This window comes from Emys orbicularis, chromosome 5 (genome assembly GCF_028017835.1).
Source record: "Emys orbicularis isolate rEmyOrb1 chromosome 5, rEmyOrb1.hap1, whole genome shotgun sequence".
Taxonomy (NCBI): Eukaryota; Metazoa; Chordata; order Testudines; family Emydidae; genus Emys; species Emys orbicularis.
In genome coordinates, this window is record NC_088687.1 from 65,953,464 (window position 1) to 65,974,250 (window position 20,787).

At 40.7% G+C, this 20,787-nt stretch overlaps 1 protein-coding gene across 2 annotated transcripts in view; it reads left to right on the forward strand.

Moving 5' to 3' along the window:
* The window catches only part of RXFP1 (relaxin family peptide receptor 1), an 80,008-nt gene that overhangs the window by 32,087 nt on the left and 27,134 nt on the right, over positions 1 to 20,787 (forward strand). Inside the window, exons 3-5 of one of the 2 annotated variants that reach the window (XM_065405097.1) lie at positions 2,508 to 2,564; positions 14,981 to 15,079; positions 19,607 to 19,712. In XM_065405097.1, the coding sequence (XP_065261169.1) occupies positions 15,037 to 15,079; positions 19,607 to 19,712 (149 nt within the window). In that variant the 5' untranslated portion in view covers positions 2,508 to 2,564; positions 14,981 to 15,036. The remainder of the gene's footprint in view (positions 1 to 2,507; positions 2,565 to 14,980; positions 15,080 to 19,606; positions 19,713 to 20,787) is intronic. The other variant, XM_065405098.1, reaches the window with a different exon arrangement.

Genomic DNA, 20,787 nt, shown 5'->3' on the forward strand with positions numbered 1-20,787 from the left:
GAACACACATTACAGCTTGCAGTTGACAAAGAACATCCATTGTCACAGAGAAAAGATTAATCTTGTTTAATGTTTCAGCATGATTCTGACCAGATATTGACTGTAATTCTGGTAAGCCAAAGTAGCAGCAGGTAAGCTACCATGATACATAGATAATAGTTGGGCAGGCTGCATATAAAATAGAAAAGGCAGAGAGGATTGTCTTCAGAGACCCTGAATGGCTGTCTGCATTCATCATTCACAGAACTTAGAGGCAGGTGAATTAGAAGACCTGTAAAAAGCATGAGAGCTTCAGGAAGCACGCATTTCTCAGGGATGGGGGATGGAAAGGGTTGTCATACCCTTTAGTACTAATCCTAAATCAGGCCAGTAAATTTAGAATCAAAATCTTGGTCAGCTCCAATTATCATGTCTCATGTGACTGAATAGCTCCATATGCTCAATGTGAAGAGGGTTAATAAACAAACCTAAAACTGTGGTCTATCCACATAAGGTTTTGATAAGCCAGGGACTCACTATCCATGCAAACATATATCCACTGATCAGTAACAATGTCATGATAGGATTGGCGATCTAAAGCCAGTCCAGGATGTAGCCAGAAGGACAAAATGATAATACTGGTTCCTGCATTGCATAGTTTCTGTTTTGCATTTCCTTGCTCTTCTTTTTTTATTTTCCTTTTAGTTGTTTGTAACTTCTGGCCTATGGTCATGTTTGCATTGGAATCAGAAGTATAGTTATTGCCAGCAAGGTTCTAAGTCCTTTTGCTAGTGGGGACAGAAATTTTTTTAATCTATAGTTTATAAAACAGTGCCCTAGACTCAATCAGATCTGAGACAGATTTGAATTGATGACTGTGACCGGGTGCCGGGGATGGGCCACACTGAGAATGCCACCCTCAGGGTAGACTGTAAGAAACAGGGCAGACAATCCCCAAAAACTCGTGGTTCATTCTATAATTAGATTCACCAACCCAAAGAGCTTCTGTAGCACCACATTATTTAACAAGAAGCCAAACACAATCCCCTTTCAGCATTCTAGTCCTTGGCTCCCATCCCAAACTGGTCTAATATAGTGAGAGGTTACTGAAAACCCTTTTCACCATACTTGAAGTTCTACCAGTTCCAAAGGATCAGACACTTACCATCAGGTCAATATATATTTCAGATCTTACACAAATATCATGCTGTCAGCCAATCATTCATAAACTAACTAAAGTTTTATTAATAAAAGAAAAGAAGAGAGGTATTGAATAGTTAAGGAATCGTATACATACAAGTGATTTTCAGTGTTTATAGATCAGGATCATAGCAGTGATATTATATCTACTGGTTAGCAAAAGTCTCTTTAGAATTATCCCAACAGGTCAGAATCCAAAGGCAGATTAGATGTAAAGTCTGTTAGAGTCTTTCCATGTATTTTCCAGGGTATGCCAAATAACTACTTAAAAGATCTCACTCCCATGGCTTAAACTTTCCCTATTTAAAGTTCAGCAGACTAAAGATGAAAGGATCAGGCCCAGGGTTTCTCTTTATAGCTAAAGCAGGTTTTTCAAGTGCTTTGAGCAAAGCATGTGACTGAGGATTCTTCTTTGTTGAGCACGCACTGTCCCATCACCTTGAAGTTAACATTCTATTTACTATGCATACACAGGTAATCCAGTTACATTGATTAACGTAAGGCAACTGCTGGTGATACATTATAACATAGATAAGCTGAAGACAATATACATAATATTGTTAATTTCATGCAGTGTCTCACATCTTTGATTTTAGGGTTGACTAAACGCAGTCACACAAAGGCAATTAAGACATAAAAGTGAATTAGCATCTACAAGCTAATTTGGTTACTTTGTTAAACCTCTAACATGATACAGGTACACAGACAAACACATTTACCATCTGCCCTTGATTTCTATTACTACAAATGTATGGGTTAGTGATTGCTGGTCTAGTATATCTCTTTGAAATTCATATACAAGTGAATTGTCCTGATACAATTGTAATGCCTCTTCTTAAAAGTTGTTATGGGTCATACACAGGTTGGCTGGTCTGCCAGTGTCACAATGACAGAGGTGAAAAGTTCCATATCCCCTTTATTAATCTGCTGAGCCACACACTCCCACCTCCCCCAATAACATGTACTTTAAATAAACATTCACTTATAAATAAAATAAGTGATTTAAAACAGAAGATTTAATACAGGGCTGTATATGAAGAATATGTAGGTGAATCGGCTGAAAGTTACCACTTACACAATCTATGTTTAGGTTACAAAACTATATTGAAATATAGTGTTGAACTGGAATACACCTCTTTGATGTTTCGGGGATTATGGTTTTGTCTATGGGCTCAGTCTCTCAGATTTCTTTCCCTTTCTGAAGGATGTGAACAGAAGCTTGAAAGATGTTGTTGTAAATAGATCGGACTATAAACATTTAACATGTTTTTTTCTTATGTGACATGCTTGTTTGCTATGTTGCTGGAATGGTAAATGAAAACTAACAGAAGGCCATCTCTCTTTGGGGAGGAAGGAGAAAAGCACACAAATAGAAATATTTTCAAGTAAGCTTTTTCAGTCAAAAAATATAATTCCATTGAAACTGAAATATTTTGTTTTTGTTTTATGTTTTTGATGGAATGTTTTCTGAAGTTCAGGGTGGACTCCCTGATCAATTCTACAGAAAGAGATGAATTGAAAACCTGACATTTTCAATTTAAAGACAGACATTTAATCAAAATTCTGTTTCTCAACCACTTTCAAAAGTATTATTTTTCTTGTTGAAATGTGGAACAAGAGCAAACTTCAAAAATCTCAAAATTCTTTGTGAAAAGAATCATCGGTCCCCAGCCAGCTCTACACAAAAGCTCTCCTCCACTACACTGGAACATTATGAGCCTCTTCCAGTTACTTTCATATCCCCTCTTATGGGGGATGGTACCAATTAATTTTTTAAATAATATATGATCAGATATTAGTCATCCAAATAAAGGATAAATAATGCTGCCTTCGGCTGAATATTGCACAGGTAGGATTGCCAATTTTAGTTGGCTGTATTCCTGAAGATTTCATCAAATGACATAATCTTTAATTAAACATTAATTTTTAATTCCTGGAAACTCCAGGCCAATCCTGGAGGGTTGGCAACCAAACAAAAAGGTCATGTCCGAAGAAACCTGGAGGTATAGTAACCCTAGTCTCACTCATGATTTTTGAATGCTTGGGGTCAGCAATAAATGGCTTTGAGTTGCCTTGCTGGTCCTAGATGGCCATAGAGTCATTACAGTGTGCGCTTGTCCAGCTCAGAGAATGTTGAGGGCTCCCAGATGGCTGGTGTGGAGACTAACTTTCATTCTGCTGGAACATTCCATGATAACGGGGATGAACTTGACTTTAAAAAATTATAAACAAATAGAATCCAGATAATAACCCTGCAAAAAAATTGCAATGTGTTGTAAATATTCATACACTCTGCATTAGAAACTTGAAAGTGTTTTATTTTAAGTGTAGTTTTATTATTTTTGTCGTAAATTGTAAAATATTCATTAGGTTTCAGACACTGGAAGTAATTGCTTGACATATCTGTATTCATAAGACCAAATTCATCCCTAGTGTAAAAACTCCTTTAAAGGCAAAGTAGTAATACCAGGGATGAATTTAGCTCAATGCCGCTATTGCTGCAAGATCCTGAGGATTTAACTCTAGTAGTGTTTATGTTACGTTTTTCTAATGTTAAAACACAGTAGCACAGAGCATTCCAAAGATATTTTATGGTCAGGACTATTTTGCCCATTGCCAGCTGTTTCCAGAAGCTTTTAGTTCCTTTTAAAAAGGCTAAGGGTGATGCTGAATAGTTTGACCTACATGCTGTATTTTATTTGGAGCTGCTTGTGGAAACTACTAACAAACACTGGAAGTGTGTGAAAGTGGTAATAATCCCAGCACCCTGCTGTGCATGAGTTTAATTAAAACTCAAGTTGGCAGGCAGCACAGCAAGTTTGATAAATTGTCCTACATTATGATTCTTCAGTCAGCTTTTCCAGCAAAGACGACCATTTTCAGTAGGGAAAAAAAACAACTTTTCTTCTTGTTTTTGACTACAAGACTTGGCCCTGCAAATTCTGTAACTGAGATTTCAGAATGGACGTTCAGAACAGAATTTATTTGATCTGTTCTGTTATTTAGCTAATTGATGTGTATGAATTGTTAATGGTTAGCTAATGTGCAATGTAAAAAATCATGTGCTGCATGTGAATTAAAATATTAAAATAAAACAGGATTTAATTTGAATATCAGTACAATGTGAATATTGGATGAAACTAAAATAAAAGATAGTGACAACATGACAACAAATACTGTCTGCTCTCTTCCCGGCCCTACTATACCAGTTTTGTCTTAGACATTATACTTAAAACAAAAAAGATTTACAGTATTTCATACACACTAAATCAGTACAAAAGAGCAACATCTGTACAATACCACAATTATTAATACCCTAATCAAGATATAGGAGAGGACTATAGAATCTAGGATAGATATCTAACTATTCAACTGCATTTCAAGGAAGATACCCAAATACCATTGGTGCAGTCAGTCTACTTAAGGATGAATCTCATGAAATAAGAATTACTAATGCTAGACAAGAACAACAGTGCTTCTGGTCCTTCTTTCTTTAGTATTTGTCACTTAGTTTCTTATAGAATCAATGTGTGTTTCATCAGCTAATGGGAGCGTATGTGTGTTTAGGTGATAGCTGTATAATACATGGCAGAACCTTATGACAAATTGCAAGGTCAGGTCATAAATAAAATGTCTGATGAATCTTTGACTGCCTCACCTGCCCACTAATCAGGCTCCTGAATCTTTTTCTAAAATCCCACACCCCTGAGTTGCTTCAAACAGCCACCATTTTCTTAATAACAGCCTGCTAGATAAATGTTTTCTCTGCCTTCCACAAAATGTGCAATTGCTCCCCAATTGCTCGTCTGAGTCCTGGGATGAACAAAATTTGATGCTGGGCCAGGGACAGCTTTTCGTGGCATAAAAATGTCATGATTTTAAATCTGGTCTATTACAACGTGGGACCAGTCATCCAAGTACGCTTTCTTTGGAGTTGGAAATGGATCCCTCTGTTAGACCAAGGGCCTCCACACTTCTTGGCATTTAACCTGAGGAAAAAAGAGAGAGAGAGCCATCATGCTGTGGAGCAATCTGCCAATGAATCAAAAATGGACAAGGGGATTAAACGCTGAGCACATGTAAAGCCCAGTTGTGGGGAGATGCTTATTGTGTTATATTTACCTCTGATAGAGACATGAAGTCTTTTGTTCCCTTTATACTTTAACAACGTTATATAACTTACTTATATAACTCTTTATATACAGTAACTCCTCACTTAACATCGTAGTTATGTTCCTGAAAAATGCAACTTTAAGTGAAACGATGTTAAACGAATCCAATTTTCCCATAAGATTTAATGTAAATGCGGGGGATTAGGTTCCAAAGAAATTTTTTTGGGGGCAGACAAAAGGCATTATATACTGTACTGTACTGTGGTTGGGAAGTGCCCCTGGCTTATCCCACACAGGCACAGCCCACTGTAGGCAAGGACACTAGGAAGCACCTTCGCAGCAACAGCAGCAGCTTCCCCAGAGAAGAACAGGCACTGACTTTGCCAGGAATGCTCCAGGCCCGCCTCTCCCTGTCCCCGCTCCACTCCAGGCCCACCTCTTCCCACCCCCACTCCACCTCCTCTCGTAGCATGCCGCATCCCCGCTCCTTCCCCCCGCCCCTCCTGAAAGTCCTACGCGCCGCCTAACAGCAGTTTGGGAGGGAGGGGGAGGAGGGAGATGCGGCACTTCCCCGCTCCTGCCCCTCCCTCCTAGCGCTTTGCGCTTTGGACTTTCTGGGAGCGAGGGGGAGGAGTGGAGACATGGCGCTTCCCCGCTCATCCCCCTCCCTCCCAGCACTTCGCACTTAGGACTTTCTGGGAGGGAAGGAGAGGAGTGGAGACGCAGCCCAGAAAGTCCTAAGCCCTGCCAAACAGCAGTTTGGCGGTGGGGGAAGCGCTGGGAGGGAGGGGGAGGAGGCGGAGAAGAGGAACTTGTGCAATGCTCCCTTGTAAAGTCACTGCTCTTCCACAGAATCTTACAAGCAGTGGACAGAGCAGGCAGCCAAAAAACATTATAAAGGAGCATTGCACAATTTTAAACGTGCATGCTCCCTAATTGAGAAGCAACGTAACTTTGAAACAACATTAAGCGGGCGGACATTAGGTGAGGAGTTACTGTATATGTGTGTGTGTGTATATAACTATATCCCAATAAAGAATTTTGATTCTGAGTGATGGATTTTGGGACAAAGGCATTTAGTATGTTGGAGATGGAATTAACGCAGAACCAAAATAATTTGAAAAGAGTTTGAGAAACAGTTTTGGCCAGAGATCACAAATATAGAGCTGTGTGGAGTTTTCTGCTTTATTGTCGTACCTTCTTTGTTCAAGGGGAATAAGAACTATTTACACATTGTTTCTTGGGTCTATGTTGGGTCTTTTTTCTAATGATAAATTAACCTACCCCAGGAATCCAAACTCTTCTTGACAACAATACACTCACCAAAACAACACTGTCTCAATCATTTTCCTAAATTTACAAAAACACTTCTGAATACCTTGATTTGTCGATTCTTGTGATTACTCTCATTATTGTCATTCTTACTCGATTAAGTGTAGACTTTCTAAATGCCATTATAATAGCTCTCATCTTTCCTGATTTATGTAAAAAATAACCCCATTACAAACAGCAGATTCAGCAAGTTACCATCCCATATCTAACCTTCCATTCTTGTTGATTGTAATTTGGAAAATGAAGTTACCTGGTATAGCAAGAGCTATAGTTCTGGAACGGCTCTTAGCATGGTAAAGTTTTATGTTGCTGTGTGATTTGAATTCCCCTAAATTTTTTATCTGTGATCTCTTGATATCTGTCATCCACATTTAACCATAATATACCAATAGTTTTCCTGGATAATCTGAATGGTTTGTTCACTGTGGCTTCAAAATAGTAATGAGCCTGAAATCCAAATACCTCCTTCCCCCAAATTTCAGTGGTACTTTGATTCAAAGCCCTGGATGTGAAGTTACCGCAATCGTTTTGAATCTGGGTTAGGTCCAAAACTGGAAAGGATCTAGCTTCCATATTCAGTTCATATGCAGCTAAATATGGGAGAAATTTAATCAGAATGGCTGGTCTCATGAGATTTTCCTCTATCATAAGACAATAACCTTGTAAAAACAGATCACAAAAATTCAACATTTTTTAATACGAACATGAAACTTAGCCTGGTTCAGCTTTGAACCTGAATTTCAAAACATACCCTTATCTGAATCAAAACAAAGCATCCTTGGCCCATCTCCACTTTAAAATAGTTTAAATCCTATTTTTTTCAGTATATACAATTTTCATTACTGAGGGCATGATCTAGAGAGATATTTAGCATTCCTGCTGCCTATTGAAATCAGCAATGCTGAAGCTGAGACCCTAAGAAGATACTTGTGAGTTTCAGTGCAAATGTTATGTGGCATTTTCCACAGTTCCGTTTCAAAACCTGTTGGCTTGTCCCTTCAATATATAGTGCTCTTTATCAGCACCCTTTAGTGTAGTTACAGGCTCTAAAATTACATGGATGCAAATTATACACATATTTCTCTGCCTTTTCTGTTTTATGAATGTTGCATGCTTTGTAACTTTCATCCTGGCTTAGTAATACCCAAAGATATATGTTGTGGTTAAAAACAACTAGAAAGATCATTACTGTTAGTACGCATTTGATTAATGCTCTACCATTTTACATAAAAATGTGAATGCTTAGACCAATATAAAATCTGCAACCATGCCATCCTGGGTTGTTATCACCTCATTTCTCACAAAATATTGTTGCCTATGGGCCTGGACCAAATCCCATTGAAGTCAATGGAAAGACTACTGTTAACTTAATGAGCATGGGATCATTCCTTATGTGAATTGGGAGACGTGTGGGGAAAATCTAGAGTCTTCAAGAAGTACTGTTTGTTATTCACTATGAGACATTCTTCTAAGACAGTACTGAATAAGTATCCAACACAGTGATAGGGAGCATTGTGCTCCTGGAGGTGCTCTTTTCCAGGTGAGATGTAAAACCAAGGCCCTGATCACTTGTCTTGAGGAAAGCTTTCATGTCACTTTTCTCAAGAGTGGGAATGTTACACCTAGCATCTTGTCTTATTTCAGTTTACAAGTTCTTATAAACACCTACCTGCATTCTCCTTGAACTTTAATTTGAATAATACAGAGTATTATTCTTCACTCAAGGTCTAAAGCTGTTGTACAATGTTGCTTTGCACTGTTACATAGTTGTTGTGTTCCAGCTCAGAAATGGTTGCTGAAGTTACTTCTGTATATATAGGTGTGTGTGTGTGTGTGTGTGTGTGTGTGTGTGTGTGTATATATATATATATACATACACACACACACACACACACACACACACACACACACATACATGTATACACACATACATACATACCCATATATATATATATAGGTAAATCACTTGAGAACCTCTCAGGATGGCATTTTAATAGATACACATATAAGATATTATTTATTATTTATTAAAAATAAGCTTTTTTTCTAAAAACATTTTATTTTTATGCAAGAATCTGGCTATACTGTGCCTAACCTTTAGGTACAAACCAACTGGTAGTTGGGTAAACTGGACTTTTCCATTATGAATGGAACATTGAATTAAGAAAATAATGGCTATTGTTACTCATCTGGCTAGTGCTCCACTTATTGGGCTGTATAAGAGAACTGTAGAAAGAACACAATTTAACTATGTAAATGATACTTTCTTCATAAACAGGGTCATTATACTTAATTGGGTGGCCTGAACTATATTGAGGACAGCAATCTTCTCGATGTTTAGAAATATGGTTGTTGGCCAATTTTCCTTGTAATTCAGCAACATTGTTTTTTGGCAGCTAGACAGTGATTGTTTGCAGTGTGTACTCTCTTCTCTTGAAATGATGGTGTCATCGCCACTTGTTTCCAGGCCACTGAAACAAACAGAAGCACTCAGGTTACATTTAAAATGACTCCCTAGAGGAAGCAGAGGGAAGAGAGAGAGAGAAAGTGATGCAAGGTGATTCCTCTACCTGTATTGCTACTAGAATGCTCCTGGACTTTACAGTCCTGGGAATGAGGGACCATGCCAGAGGTGAAAGTAAGCCGGTACGGCATACCGGCAAGAGCCAGTATGCTGTACCTGACACCTTAAAATAAGTATAGTGTCTGTGCACAGATACCTATCAGGCCATGGTTCAAAGAGCAGGAATTCTTGTATACAGAATTCATGTTGTAAGCGCCATTCTAAACAATTCATTGTGTATCTTTAGTTGATATTTTCTTGGATTTGGGAGATATTTTCTTGGATTTGTCATATGTTTTTATTCAAATCTGTAGTTTGTCAGGATTAGTGTCCGTATTCACCTTCTATGACGCTAATACATAAATGGTAATCAACACAATGTAAATCTATCTAATGGACCATAGATATTTGCAGTGTTCCTGGGTAAGACATTGTCAATTACTCATTTCATTTATTCCACATCATAGGAGATGTGCTGGTGCCCCATTGTCTCAAAATCTTGCTTTGCCAGAAGTACAGCCAATAGAACCTATTTTAGAATTGGCTCAGGAAAATTATGCCATCTGAACTGGACTCCCCAAAATGATGCATCTGTAATCTGTGGGCCAGTACTATAATTAATCATTTCTGAAAGTGCTTGAAGAACCTCTTCTTAATGGTGTGTAAAAAGATCAGACTCCCACAACATAAACTTTAAATGATCACCATGTGATTTATATCTCTGCCACGCTGACTTAGTGCTTCTATTAAATATAGTTATTTACACAGGGTGTGTATCTATGATTGGGAAAAACAGTATGGCTAAAATAAAAGCTGTCCCACATTTTGTTCCGAAACTTGAACCAAATTAAATCAGATCAATTGTTTGAAGTTCAGAAAAGTTTGGCTAACTTTTTCCTATTCATTTGTTTGTTTTAAAATGTTTCCATGCCTCTTCGCTGCTAGTGGAAACCAGGACCAGAAGAGCCATAAGAAAAGCCCAGTATTTTCAATCAGTTGACACCAGAAATCTTAGGAAATGAGGGCTGTACCAATGCAAAGTAATATGTATGGGAGCCCATCTGACTTCATTTTTATCTGTGACTGGATCCCTCCTCTTTTATTATACCACACTCATGCATGGCTGCCTTTTGACTGTCTATAAACATTCCATACACATACGCACTCCACAGTTGGCTGCTTGCCATTTGGCAAATTTTCTCAAACACTGTCAAATGGGATAAAAGCATATCTCCCTGTTTGGCCTTAAGAAGTAGAGAGGCACACAGCTTCCTCGATGTAGTTGGGAATCTGGCCCTATGTCTTTGCTGGCTTAGAAGAGGGCAGGGAGTTAGGGTTGTTTTGTATATTTTAACACCAGAACAAATGGTTTTCAACAATATTTCAAAGTATCCAACTAACTGGTTAATTTACCAAGTGTTCCTATACTGGTACTGCTGTATTTAGGAAGCCAAAGAGTGAAAAGTGTTTACTTAGTACAACTGTGCTTGTAACAGGATGGCCAGTCCCTTTAAGTGCCAGGAGGCCTGGGACTAGCACTCTTCCATTAGCCCCATCTGTGCCATAACTAGCTGCCTGCCTGCTTAAGGGACAGGACTAATTGGGGTCAGGTGATGGCCTGGGGCGGGGGAGAAAGAACACTGGGCCTCATAAAAGGGCAGAGAACAGTGTATAGAGGAGGAAATGTAAGAAGCAAGTTGGACTCTTGGGAAATGCCCTAGAGTAGGGTCTGGAAGAAGTGGTGCAGTTGAGCAAAGCAGCCTGGGAGTTAGAGTTCTGTCCCAGAGCAGAGAAGACTAAAAGGTAGCTGAGGGAGGCCGAGAGTGTGCGAGGGGCTGCAGGGAAGCTGTCTTGGAGTCAGCACTCTATCCCAAGGCAGAGAGACTTAAGGGAAGCATAGAAGGGGCTGAGAACTGAGCCTAGAGGGTAGGATGAAGAGTAGCTCAAGGGGGGGGGGGGGAAGAACCTTTTGTTTGTTTAGACTTTTATTACCCCAGAAAAGGATTGAATGCTGAGAGTGACCTACCCAGAGGGCTGAGTCACATGAATCCCTGGAAGAGGTAGAAAACCCTGGTAAGAAGAAGCTGATGCAGGTGTGCTGCAGGGAAAAATGCCTGTGACAGTGCACCAGAAATATGCAAAATTGACATACCTCTTTAAAATCATCTACAAAAAGATCCTTTTCATCTCCATCTCAATTATCCCTTCTCTGGGTAAAAATACAGTCCACTAATAGCAGCAGATTCCAGTCCTGTATAGTAGGCTCAACCACCCTCATTTAAGACCCTGATCTTGCAAATAAAAGTCAATGGAGTCTCTCCATTTAGAGGAATGGGCTAAAATATAGTAGTAATAAGGGAAGCCTCACTACAACCTTAATTAGGGGACAGGAATTATGGCCTCCTAGAGACAGATTTTCAAAAGAGCTCTGCTCCTCTTCAGGCACCTTCAGAAGTGGTCGGATTGGATGTGGAACCCTTTGGAAAATCTTGCCAGTGATGTTTTTCTGCTTCTTATCCAGTCAATGCTCAGTTTGGCAACCAAGTGCTTAGGGGTGATTACAAATAAGGTTCAACAGATAGTCCTGTCTGATCTCCTAGCGCAACGTAAATCATTCAGGTAAAAGGCCACTAGCCATTATCACCTAATGGTGGTTATATCCTGATCTGAAGAAATGCATCCCCCCATCCACAGTCCTCTGAACCACAACATAAATCCCCACACAGCACCTACTCCCAAAAGCCTGTCCCTACATTGAGGGTTCGTCTATACTTACCTCCGGGTCCGGCGGTGAGCAATTGATCTTCTGGGATCGATCCCGGAAGTGCTCGCCGTCGACGCCGGTACTCCTGCTCCGCGAGAGGAGTACGCGGAGTCGACGGGGGAGCCTGCCTGCCGCGTGTGGACCCGCGGTAAGTTCGAACTAAGATAGTTCGACTTCAGCTACGTGAATAACGTAGCTGAAGTTGCGTATCTTAGTTCGAAGTGGGGGGTTAGTGTGGACCAGCCCTGAGAGAAATATCATGGAGCACCCCTGGTGGCCCAGGAAACATTTATAACACATAATGATCACTAAACTCTACCGACCATGGAGGAAGCCAGTCTGATCCTCACCTATAAGTTTATTAATATTTATAAAAGTCATGCAGCTAACCAACACTTCAATCCACTTGTAATCCACATCCTAAAATGAAATGGTGCCTGGCATTTCTCCCTGGTGCTCTGTGATCTATTATAAGTGGGTTATTCCTCGTTTTCCAAGCATGGAAACATTTTAATTTTTTTTAACTCTCTTCCTAGCTTAACAGTGCAGTGCCAGTCAGTGAAGCTGGTCAGAGACCTGAGTGCCTCTCTAACTTGCCAGTATTTCACTTCTGCTTGAAGTGGCAGGAGATTCCTCTAGGCCTTTCCTTTCTCTGACTCAAGGCACGAGCCCTTCCCCTTGTTTTTATTATTAATATTTATTCATTTATTATTATTCTCCCTCTTCTTGGTGTCCCCCTGGTATACAGAGGATTTTTGAGAACAGTTGTCTGCAGGAAAATGGGATTTGAAGAGAAAACGTGGTCATGTAGCAAGCCCAGTTAAGATCAAAAGAGCTCCTGACTGTGGCCCAAGTGCACAATAGAACACTGCTTTGCCTGCTTTACAGCAATGTGGCAGGCTAGCATTGTCCTATTTGGGGTAGAAGTTCAGCAGCAGGAGCTGGCTTTGCAAAATCTCCAAGACAGTATTCCCTGGCTACTTGGTCTCCAGACCCAGGTGAAACATGGCAGCCAGGGCTGACTCCAACAGCAGCAATGTTGAGGTCTTGCTTTGCCTTAAGTCTTTTTTGCCATTTTTTTGTATAATAAATGAATAAGTGGATATAACATAATGGTAGCCTGGCTGGAGATGGCTAATCTTTACTAATATTTATTAATAATAATTTATAGTTTGTTTTCTCAGCTCAGGCAGTTTGCTAGGGTACTATAGAGGTAATTAGCAGAGCTGCTTGGGAGCCACAAGTACTCCTGTTATTTTTATGACTAAACATTCTTTCATCGGAAAATATAGATTAAAAAAACTTTTCACAGAAATGTATCCGTTTCCACCAGACTTTTGTTCAGAAGGTTTCTCAGGTCCAGGATGGAATTTCTGGCCAAAACGAGCAAATGAAAAAATCCACTGTAGAATAGTTCAGTTATTAGGACACTCATGTGGGTCCTTCCTCTCCTGGATTTGGAACAGGGCCTTGAATTTAGTGCCCTAAGTTCTGGGCTCTACAGTTAGTTTCTCTCTCAATCTTTCCACTTGAGGCTGTTCACTTTGTATAAATAAGTAAACATTCATCAGGCCAGAAAGAGACTAACTCTATTTCCCAATGGTTAGGGCACTCCACTGTCTGAATCAAGTAAAGAAGGGAGTTGAACCTGAGTCCCCCACATTCTAAGTGAGTGCCCTAATCACTGAGCTATTGGCTATCTTGAGGTCACACTGTCTCCTTTTAATTAAAATGTCATTCTATGTTGGAATGAAACATGTCAAAACATCAAAAAAATTAAATGGAATTCATCGTTTTTGGCCAGTAATCAGTTTTCTGAACAACTCCACCTGTTGGCACTGCATTGTGAAGCTAGAAAGATGGGGGTGAGGGGTTAAAAATAAAGCACTTCCATGGTTGAAAGATGAGGAGGAATAACTCAGATGCCCACTTCAGAGAAGAAAAAATTACATCTAGGTAAGTAAATTTTACCTCTGGTTTCTTTTCCCTTTTTCAATGTTACCAAACTAATAAATGTGGCCATGGCCCCTTGATTATAAAGCTTTATTAAATGCTTACACAATAAATGATATCAAGTATACACTAAATTATAAAATTCAGAAGGAAGAATGTCCATTCCTGGAGATTCATGACTCTTAGAATAAAACTGCAATTATTTGGCTAAGCATAATCATTGTAAACCTCATAACACAAGTGTTTCTGACAGTGAAGACATAGTTGCATTTACAAGTAACACTTTAAATTACCATTGACATTTCTGAATCACTAGTTGGTGGCTGCTATCTTGATAATTAGTGGCATCGTTTGGCAGACGTTAAAAGAGCTACTCTTTTATTTCACTTTTATGTCCTTGACCTGCTGCTGCAGTGTATGCACAATAACTAGTTTCAGACTGTGGTGTTGAATGCTGCTTTAAATTGTATGGTGAACTTAGGTTATGCTTGTTGGTGTGAATATGTCATATAACTTGTTCCCAAAAGTACTGCACATATAACCTTGACCTAGACACTGAGCAAAGAGAAATTAAGGCTGGATATCAGGAAACATTTCCTCACAACGCGGTATATTACAGTGTGGAACAGTCTTCCAAGAAAAATTGTGGAAGTCCCATCATATGAGTCGTTGAAACTAAACTGGACAAAGCACTTGAGAATATACTGTGGGGGGATAAGCCTGCACTGACAGAAAGAAGAACAGATGACCTCATAGGTCTCTTTTTACCTCTCATTTTTAGGATTCTGTTATATGATTAGCTTTGCTGAGGGAAAATTGGGGTTTTACGCCTTTTTTTTTCTTTGTCACAACAGTCACACCAAATTAGAAAGTGTGTGTGTGTGTGTGCGCGCGTGTGTGTGTGTGTGTGTGTGTGTGTGTGTGTGTGTGTGTGTGTGTGTGTGTGCGCAAAGGATTGTGCAACCAAATTTAATGAAGCTCCTGTTATCTATCATACCTGTCGGAAATGTTTTGAAGGTTTTTTTGTTTGTTTTGTTTTTGTTTTGATATAACATGCCTTCTCTGATTTCTCATTAGGGGACAACAATGGATGGTCTCAACAATTTGATAAGTATTTTGCAAAATACAATGAAATGACTTCCTCGCGTGCTTTTGAGGTAAAGACATCGGAGTGCTGTAAGTACTAACAGGAGTTATTCATGTGATTATTACAGTGAGTGCAACATACTTCCCTCTGGGAAATCTTCTTACAACATATTCAAATGCAATGTCATTCCATTTATAGTGAAATAGATTGAATATCTCATATAGTTTTGATGCATTTATGCAAATTTTAAGTCCATTAATAGTGACTTTCAGGCTACAGTGAAGTTGCTTTCTGAAAAAAGATTAATTCCTCTATTAGAAACATCACAGATACACCAATTATGAAGGCAATATATATTCTTAGAGAGACGCACAAAGTGGAATTACTTGAACCCCCCATCTTTCAGAACAAAATGTTAAAAAAAAAAAAAAATCTCAGCCTAGCTTTCCTACAATTTTAAAAAATCCCCTCCTTCTGGGAGAGAGAGAAACCCAGATCCTACATGCTTATTTTAAAATTTGTAAGCCATTCAGATACTGCAGAGAGCAAGAAGAGACAGATACAGGTTCCTAATATAATTTTGATTTGCAATTTGCTATGAAGTATTATCAGTAAATATGGCACCAAAATGGAAAAATCAGATCCAGATTTTGAACAAATTCAAATTTGGGAGTTTTTAGATCAGGTCTTTTGGGTTGTACCTGTCGTTTTCTTGTGATAATTTCAGTAACAGATGAAATCAGCCAATTGCGAGAGGTCCTGCTACTGTATTATCATACCACATTCTGCACTAAATCCTTAGTGACTTCAGTGGGAGTTACATTCAATAAACTGAGATAGTATATTGCCCATCATTCTTGCCAGTGGGGTCATGCTGTATTAGATAGGCCAGGGGTGGGCAAACTATGGCCCGCGGGCCACATCCGGCCCACAGGACCCTTCTGCCCGGTCCCCAAGCTCCTGGCCCAGGAGGTTCACCCCAGCCCCTCCCCCACTGTTCTCCCTCGCCCGCAGCCTCAACTCGCTCACTCCACTGCCGGCCGCAATGCTTTGGGCGGCGGGGCTGTGAGCTCCTGGGGCAGCACAGCTGCAGAGCCCAACCCGACTCGGTGCTCTGTGCTGTGTGGTGGCGGTGGCGGCAGCGGTGGCGCAGCTGCAGCGCCGCCAGCCACCGGTGCCCCTGGCAGCGCGCTAAGGGGGCAGGGAGCAGGGGGGGTTGGATAGAGGGCAGGGGAGTTCGGGGTGGTGGTCGGGGGCGGGGGTGTGGATGGTGGTTGGGGGGGAAACAGAGGGTTGAATAGGGGCAGGGGGCAGTCAGGGGACAAGGAGAAGGGGTGGTTGGATGGGGCAGGGGTCCCGGGAAGGCCATCAGGAATGAGAGGAGGGATTGGATGGGGCGGCGGGTGTTTGGGGGCAATCAGGGGACAGGGAGCGGGGGGGGGTGGATGGGGCAGGGGTCCCAAAGGGGCTGTCAGGGAACAGGGGGGGTTGGATGGGGCAGGAGTCCCGGGGGGGCAGATAGGAGGTGGGGGCCGGGCCATGACCCCCTCCCCTAACCGGCCCTCCATACAATTTACAAAACCCGATGTGGCCCTCTGGCCAAAAAGTTTGGCCATCCCTGAGATAGGTTCATTCCTCACTATCTGCTCTGTGCAGAGCTAGGATTAAGAGAAGACACAATAATTGAGTTTTGTATCACAGCCACAGAAGGAGGTATAGCAGGTAGCTTCACACCATGGGAAATGAAGAGGAGCAGATATGATTTTTTTTTTTTCACAAGTACTCTGTCAAAAAAAAATTTGATTAACTTTTTCCACACTGGAAACTGTTGAAAAATAAAAGATCTATTATTGAGTGGCTCTGAACTGTACAATCCAATTCCTGCACCAAGAGGCTTGATCGCCTTCCCTCACTACAGTAATCACTACTCCTAATATCTTATCCTTTGGAAATGGTAACAGTGATAGAAGAATATAACAAAACAAAGAGAAATTATCAGGGTTGTAACTGTGCAAAGAATAGATGATGGTACAAACTACAGGTACTAAAAGGAAAAAGCATCTTGGTACTGCCTGTCAGTTTTTGTTTCATTTAATCAAAACGTGGTTTTGTGCAAACTGACTTAATTGAAAAGCCAGATGTGAAATATGCTGTAGAAAGATTGAGTAAAGATAAATTAAGATTCCTAAATGTGCATTTGATTCAGATTTGGTCTGCTCATTTGCAAGTAAAAGCTCACAATTCTTGTTCACAGATAATTCAACACTAAGTTAGGCCAGGTCTACGCTCATAAGTTAGGTCGACCCAGCTACATCATTCAGGGGTGTGAAAAACCGACACCTTTGAGTGACGTAGTTATGCTGACTTAACCCCCAGTGTAGACAGCTCTGGTTGACAGAAGAATTCTTCCATCGACCTACCTACTGCCTCTCGGAGAGGTTGATTACCTACACCAGTGGTGGGCAACCTGTGGCCCTCAGCTCCCATTGACCGGGAACTGTGAACCGCGGCCACCGGGAGCAGCGGGAAGCCGTGCAAATGTAAACAAACTGTCTGGCGGCCTGCCAGTGTATTACCCTGACGGGCCGCAGGTTGCCCACCGCTGACCTACACTGATGAGAGAACACCTCCCATCAGACTAGGAAGTATCTACACTGAAACACTACAGTGGTGCAGCTGCAGGGTGGCAGCTGTGCCACTGTAGCAGTTTCAAGTGTAGACAAGCCCTTTGTGTCTGAGCTGGAAAAAAATGGAAAGGTTTGGCCATTCTTGTGAGGGACTATATTTATCTCATTGTTTGGGGCCAACATTTAAAAGGGAAATCTCTCTGTGAGAGCACAGTTGCATGTAAATCAGACAATGGCATGTGCAATTGTCAAACTGGTCCTTGAAATCACAATTCTGCAGCACAAATCACGTGCTTGCATTTTTGGGCCTGACCCTTAAGCCTCCATTTTTCAAAATGTAGCCATTTATGTGAAATTTAAAATATAGGGAAAAAATCGGCTGTCTATTCTGTAAGTTTGCTAAATCTTCTCAAAATGTAAGTTTTTGTTCTTCTTTATACATCCAGTGCTTTCCATTACATGCTACAATAGTGTGCCATTAAACCTAACACCATGGGCAAGCTAACCCATCTTGTGATTGTGTGCAGTCATTTGTTAGAGCAAATGATAGAATTTTGTGAGTCAATATTTTTTAAAATATACATGCTCCAAGTACAATGTGTGCACAATCCTGTCTGTATTTATGTACACAATTACTAAATTTATGTACACAAGTGGATATTTAGATATTTAAATGCTTGTTCATGCATGTAGTTACATGTAGTTCATGCTTTAATATGGGCATGCAATGGTGCGCTTTTTTTTGCACATGGGCCAACACCTACTAGTACAACCACTGACATTTTGGTCCTTTATGTACCACAACCTGCTTTTGGTCACAAAACCTGTTTGCATTTGCATATCAGGCAGATATCAAAGTTCTGTTACTTGCAACTACAAATTATCTAACTAGCAATTTAGAACTATTTCTAAACTCCATACCACCATCTCAGCACTGCACACGGCTTATGGAAACAAATGAAGTCAGCCCAGAGGACAATTGTTATTTTTCATCCTGCTCCTGAGTTAATCATTGGCTACAATTTTTGAGACTCCACCTCATTTTCTTCTTCTTGGGTTCCTCTATTGAATGTGTTATTAAAAGACATGTTTTTACTAATATTGTTTATGTCAAATTATACAGACATCAGAAAAAAAGTAAAAACCGCTAAGGCTTCACTTTGGAGGGGGCAGAGGGCAACACCACACCAACAAGGGGTCCCGGCATTGCGCTGGAGTCAGACACTATCTCTGGGAGTGAGGGGGGAGTGTGCTTGCTGCTATCAGGGAGATTTTCTAAGTGGCAATTAGGCAACCCTCATTTACTTTCAGTGAGAATTGGACACCTACTAGCAATTTGTGCCTTTGAAAATCTCCCCCATGCTCTTAAAAGCCTGCAGCATGCTCTTCATTGGCCAGTGCAGATCTGGGGTCATAGACCTGCCTTCTCTCTGTCCTAGCCTTAGCTAGCACTGCTGGAGGTGCTAGGTCAAAGCACAGAAACTGAGATTATGCCCAGGCAAGGCTCAGGGTGAGTAATAAAGGGGTAAGAAATGTTCTTGGACCCATTCTTAGCCCCTTGCACACCTGCACAGAACTCTGTACAGTTTAGCCCAGATAATGTGATACAGACTAAATAAGATGGTGGGGAGTCTAGCAAATCATGGACTTGGGATTTCACAGAAATAGGACCTAAAACAGATAAAACATCCTCCCCACCATATCAGGCCACAATCACAATATCAAGCTCAAAGTTGTGTTCTAAATGTGCTGCTATTGTATTGGACTCAGGAGTCAATACCAATCTTTTAATTATCTGTATTTATATTAGTCACTGTGTTACTAGATCTAAATTAAAGGCATACTTGAGAACCTTAAAACAAAGCATTATCCAGCTCTGTTTAATGTGCTCTGACATGTTGTTATACTAAAACCATTTTTCTACCCATCTCTTTTCTCCCCATCCCATCACCTACCTTCTGCCATGACTGCTATCTTCTCTTCATTCAGTGGTTGATTCTGTGCCAGCAGAATGTCTGTGCCGAGGGCTAGAGCTTGACTGTGAGGGTGCCAATTTACGCGCGGTCCCTTCAGTCTCTTCAAATGTAACTCTGATGTAAGTAGAGCAGAACAAGCAGCTTCTTGATCTGAACAACACTGAATATCAACTCTGCAGACCATCTCATAATTATACCCTTATAATTATAGCCACTTGGTTTAACTGAAACTGGTGTAAACTGAAAGTACAGTATCATTCTGGGTTGACAAGCCTTGTAGTAAAACGCTTTTAAACACAGATTACCCCTGCATAAAATAAGAGAAAAGAAATTAAAACACAGTTCAAAGTGTGAGATATAGTGAGTCTGCAGTCAGCAGTTGTTTGCAATAATGCCTCAAATGAGTACAATTTCACCAGCATCAAGAAACACTGCAAGAGAAATAACTCTGTGAATCACATATGCTCAGGACCTCATCCTGAAACCCTTACTCCTATAGTAGCCTTTACTTACACCAATAACCTGAAATTCATGGAAATACCTGTATGAATAGGGGCTTACAGGTAGGGATTTTGCTCACTATCCTATGATAAGAAGTCAGTACAGCAAGATTTAAGATTTGAGAGAGATCTGGAGGGTGGCCTGACCATTGGTCCTGGCTTACACACTCAAGTCTGAAGCTGTGCTTCCCACTTGGCAAACAAAATGCAGCATCAAACATCCCCACCTGAGGAATTTTTCTGTAAAGTTTCTTGCTATTTTCAAGACATTAAACTACTTGCAGTGGTGCCTTTAATGGACATGTGGGGCACAGAGGCATATGCTCTGGGGGGTAGGTTTTGTGTGTATTTCAGGTTAGAAATAAACTCAAACCTATGAGATTTATCTTCTGATTTTTGAACTCTTGGGTTTGCTATACTGCCATTTGTCAACAGGGTGTGGACACCAAGTCAGACTCTGTGGTGCTGCAGCTCTGGGCCCGTCATTAATTAGATTGAGAGCAGGTGCAGACAGCCAAGCAACAGTTTCCTGTCTGACAAATTCAAACCATTTCACATGCTTTTACTATGCCCCGCCATATGTAGTCAACTGGGGATCGGTCTTGAACAGACTGCAGGTGACATAACATGGTGCCCAAAAGGTTGGGTATGGGGGATGCGAGAGTGCTTGCGTGGCAGCAAGCAGGGTTCCTCA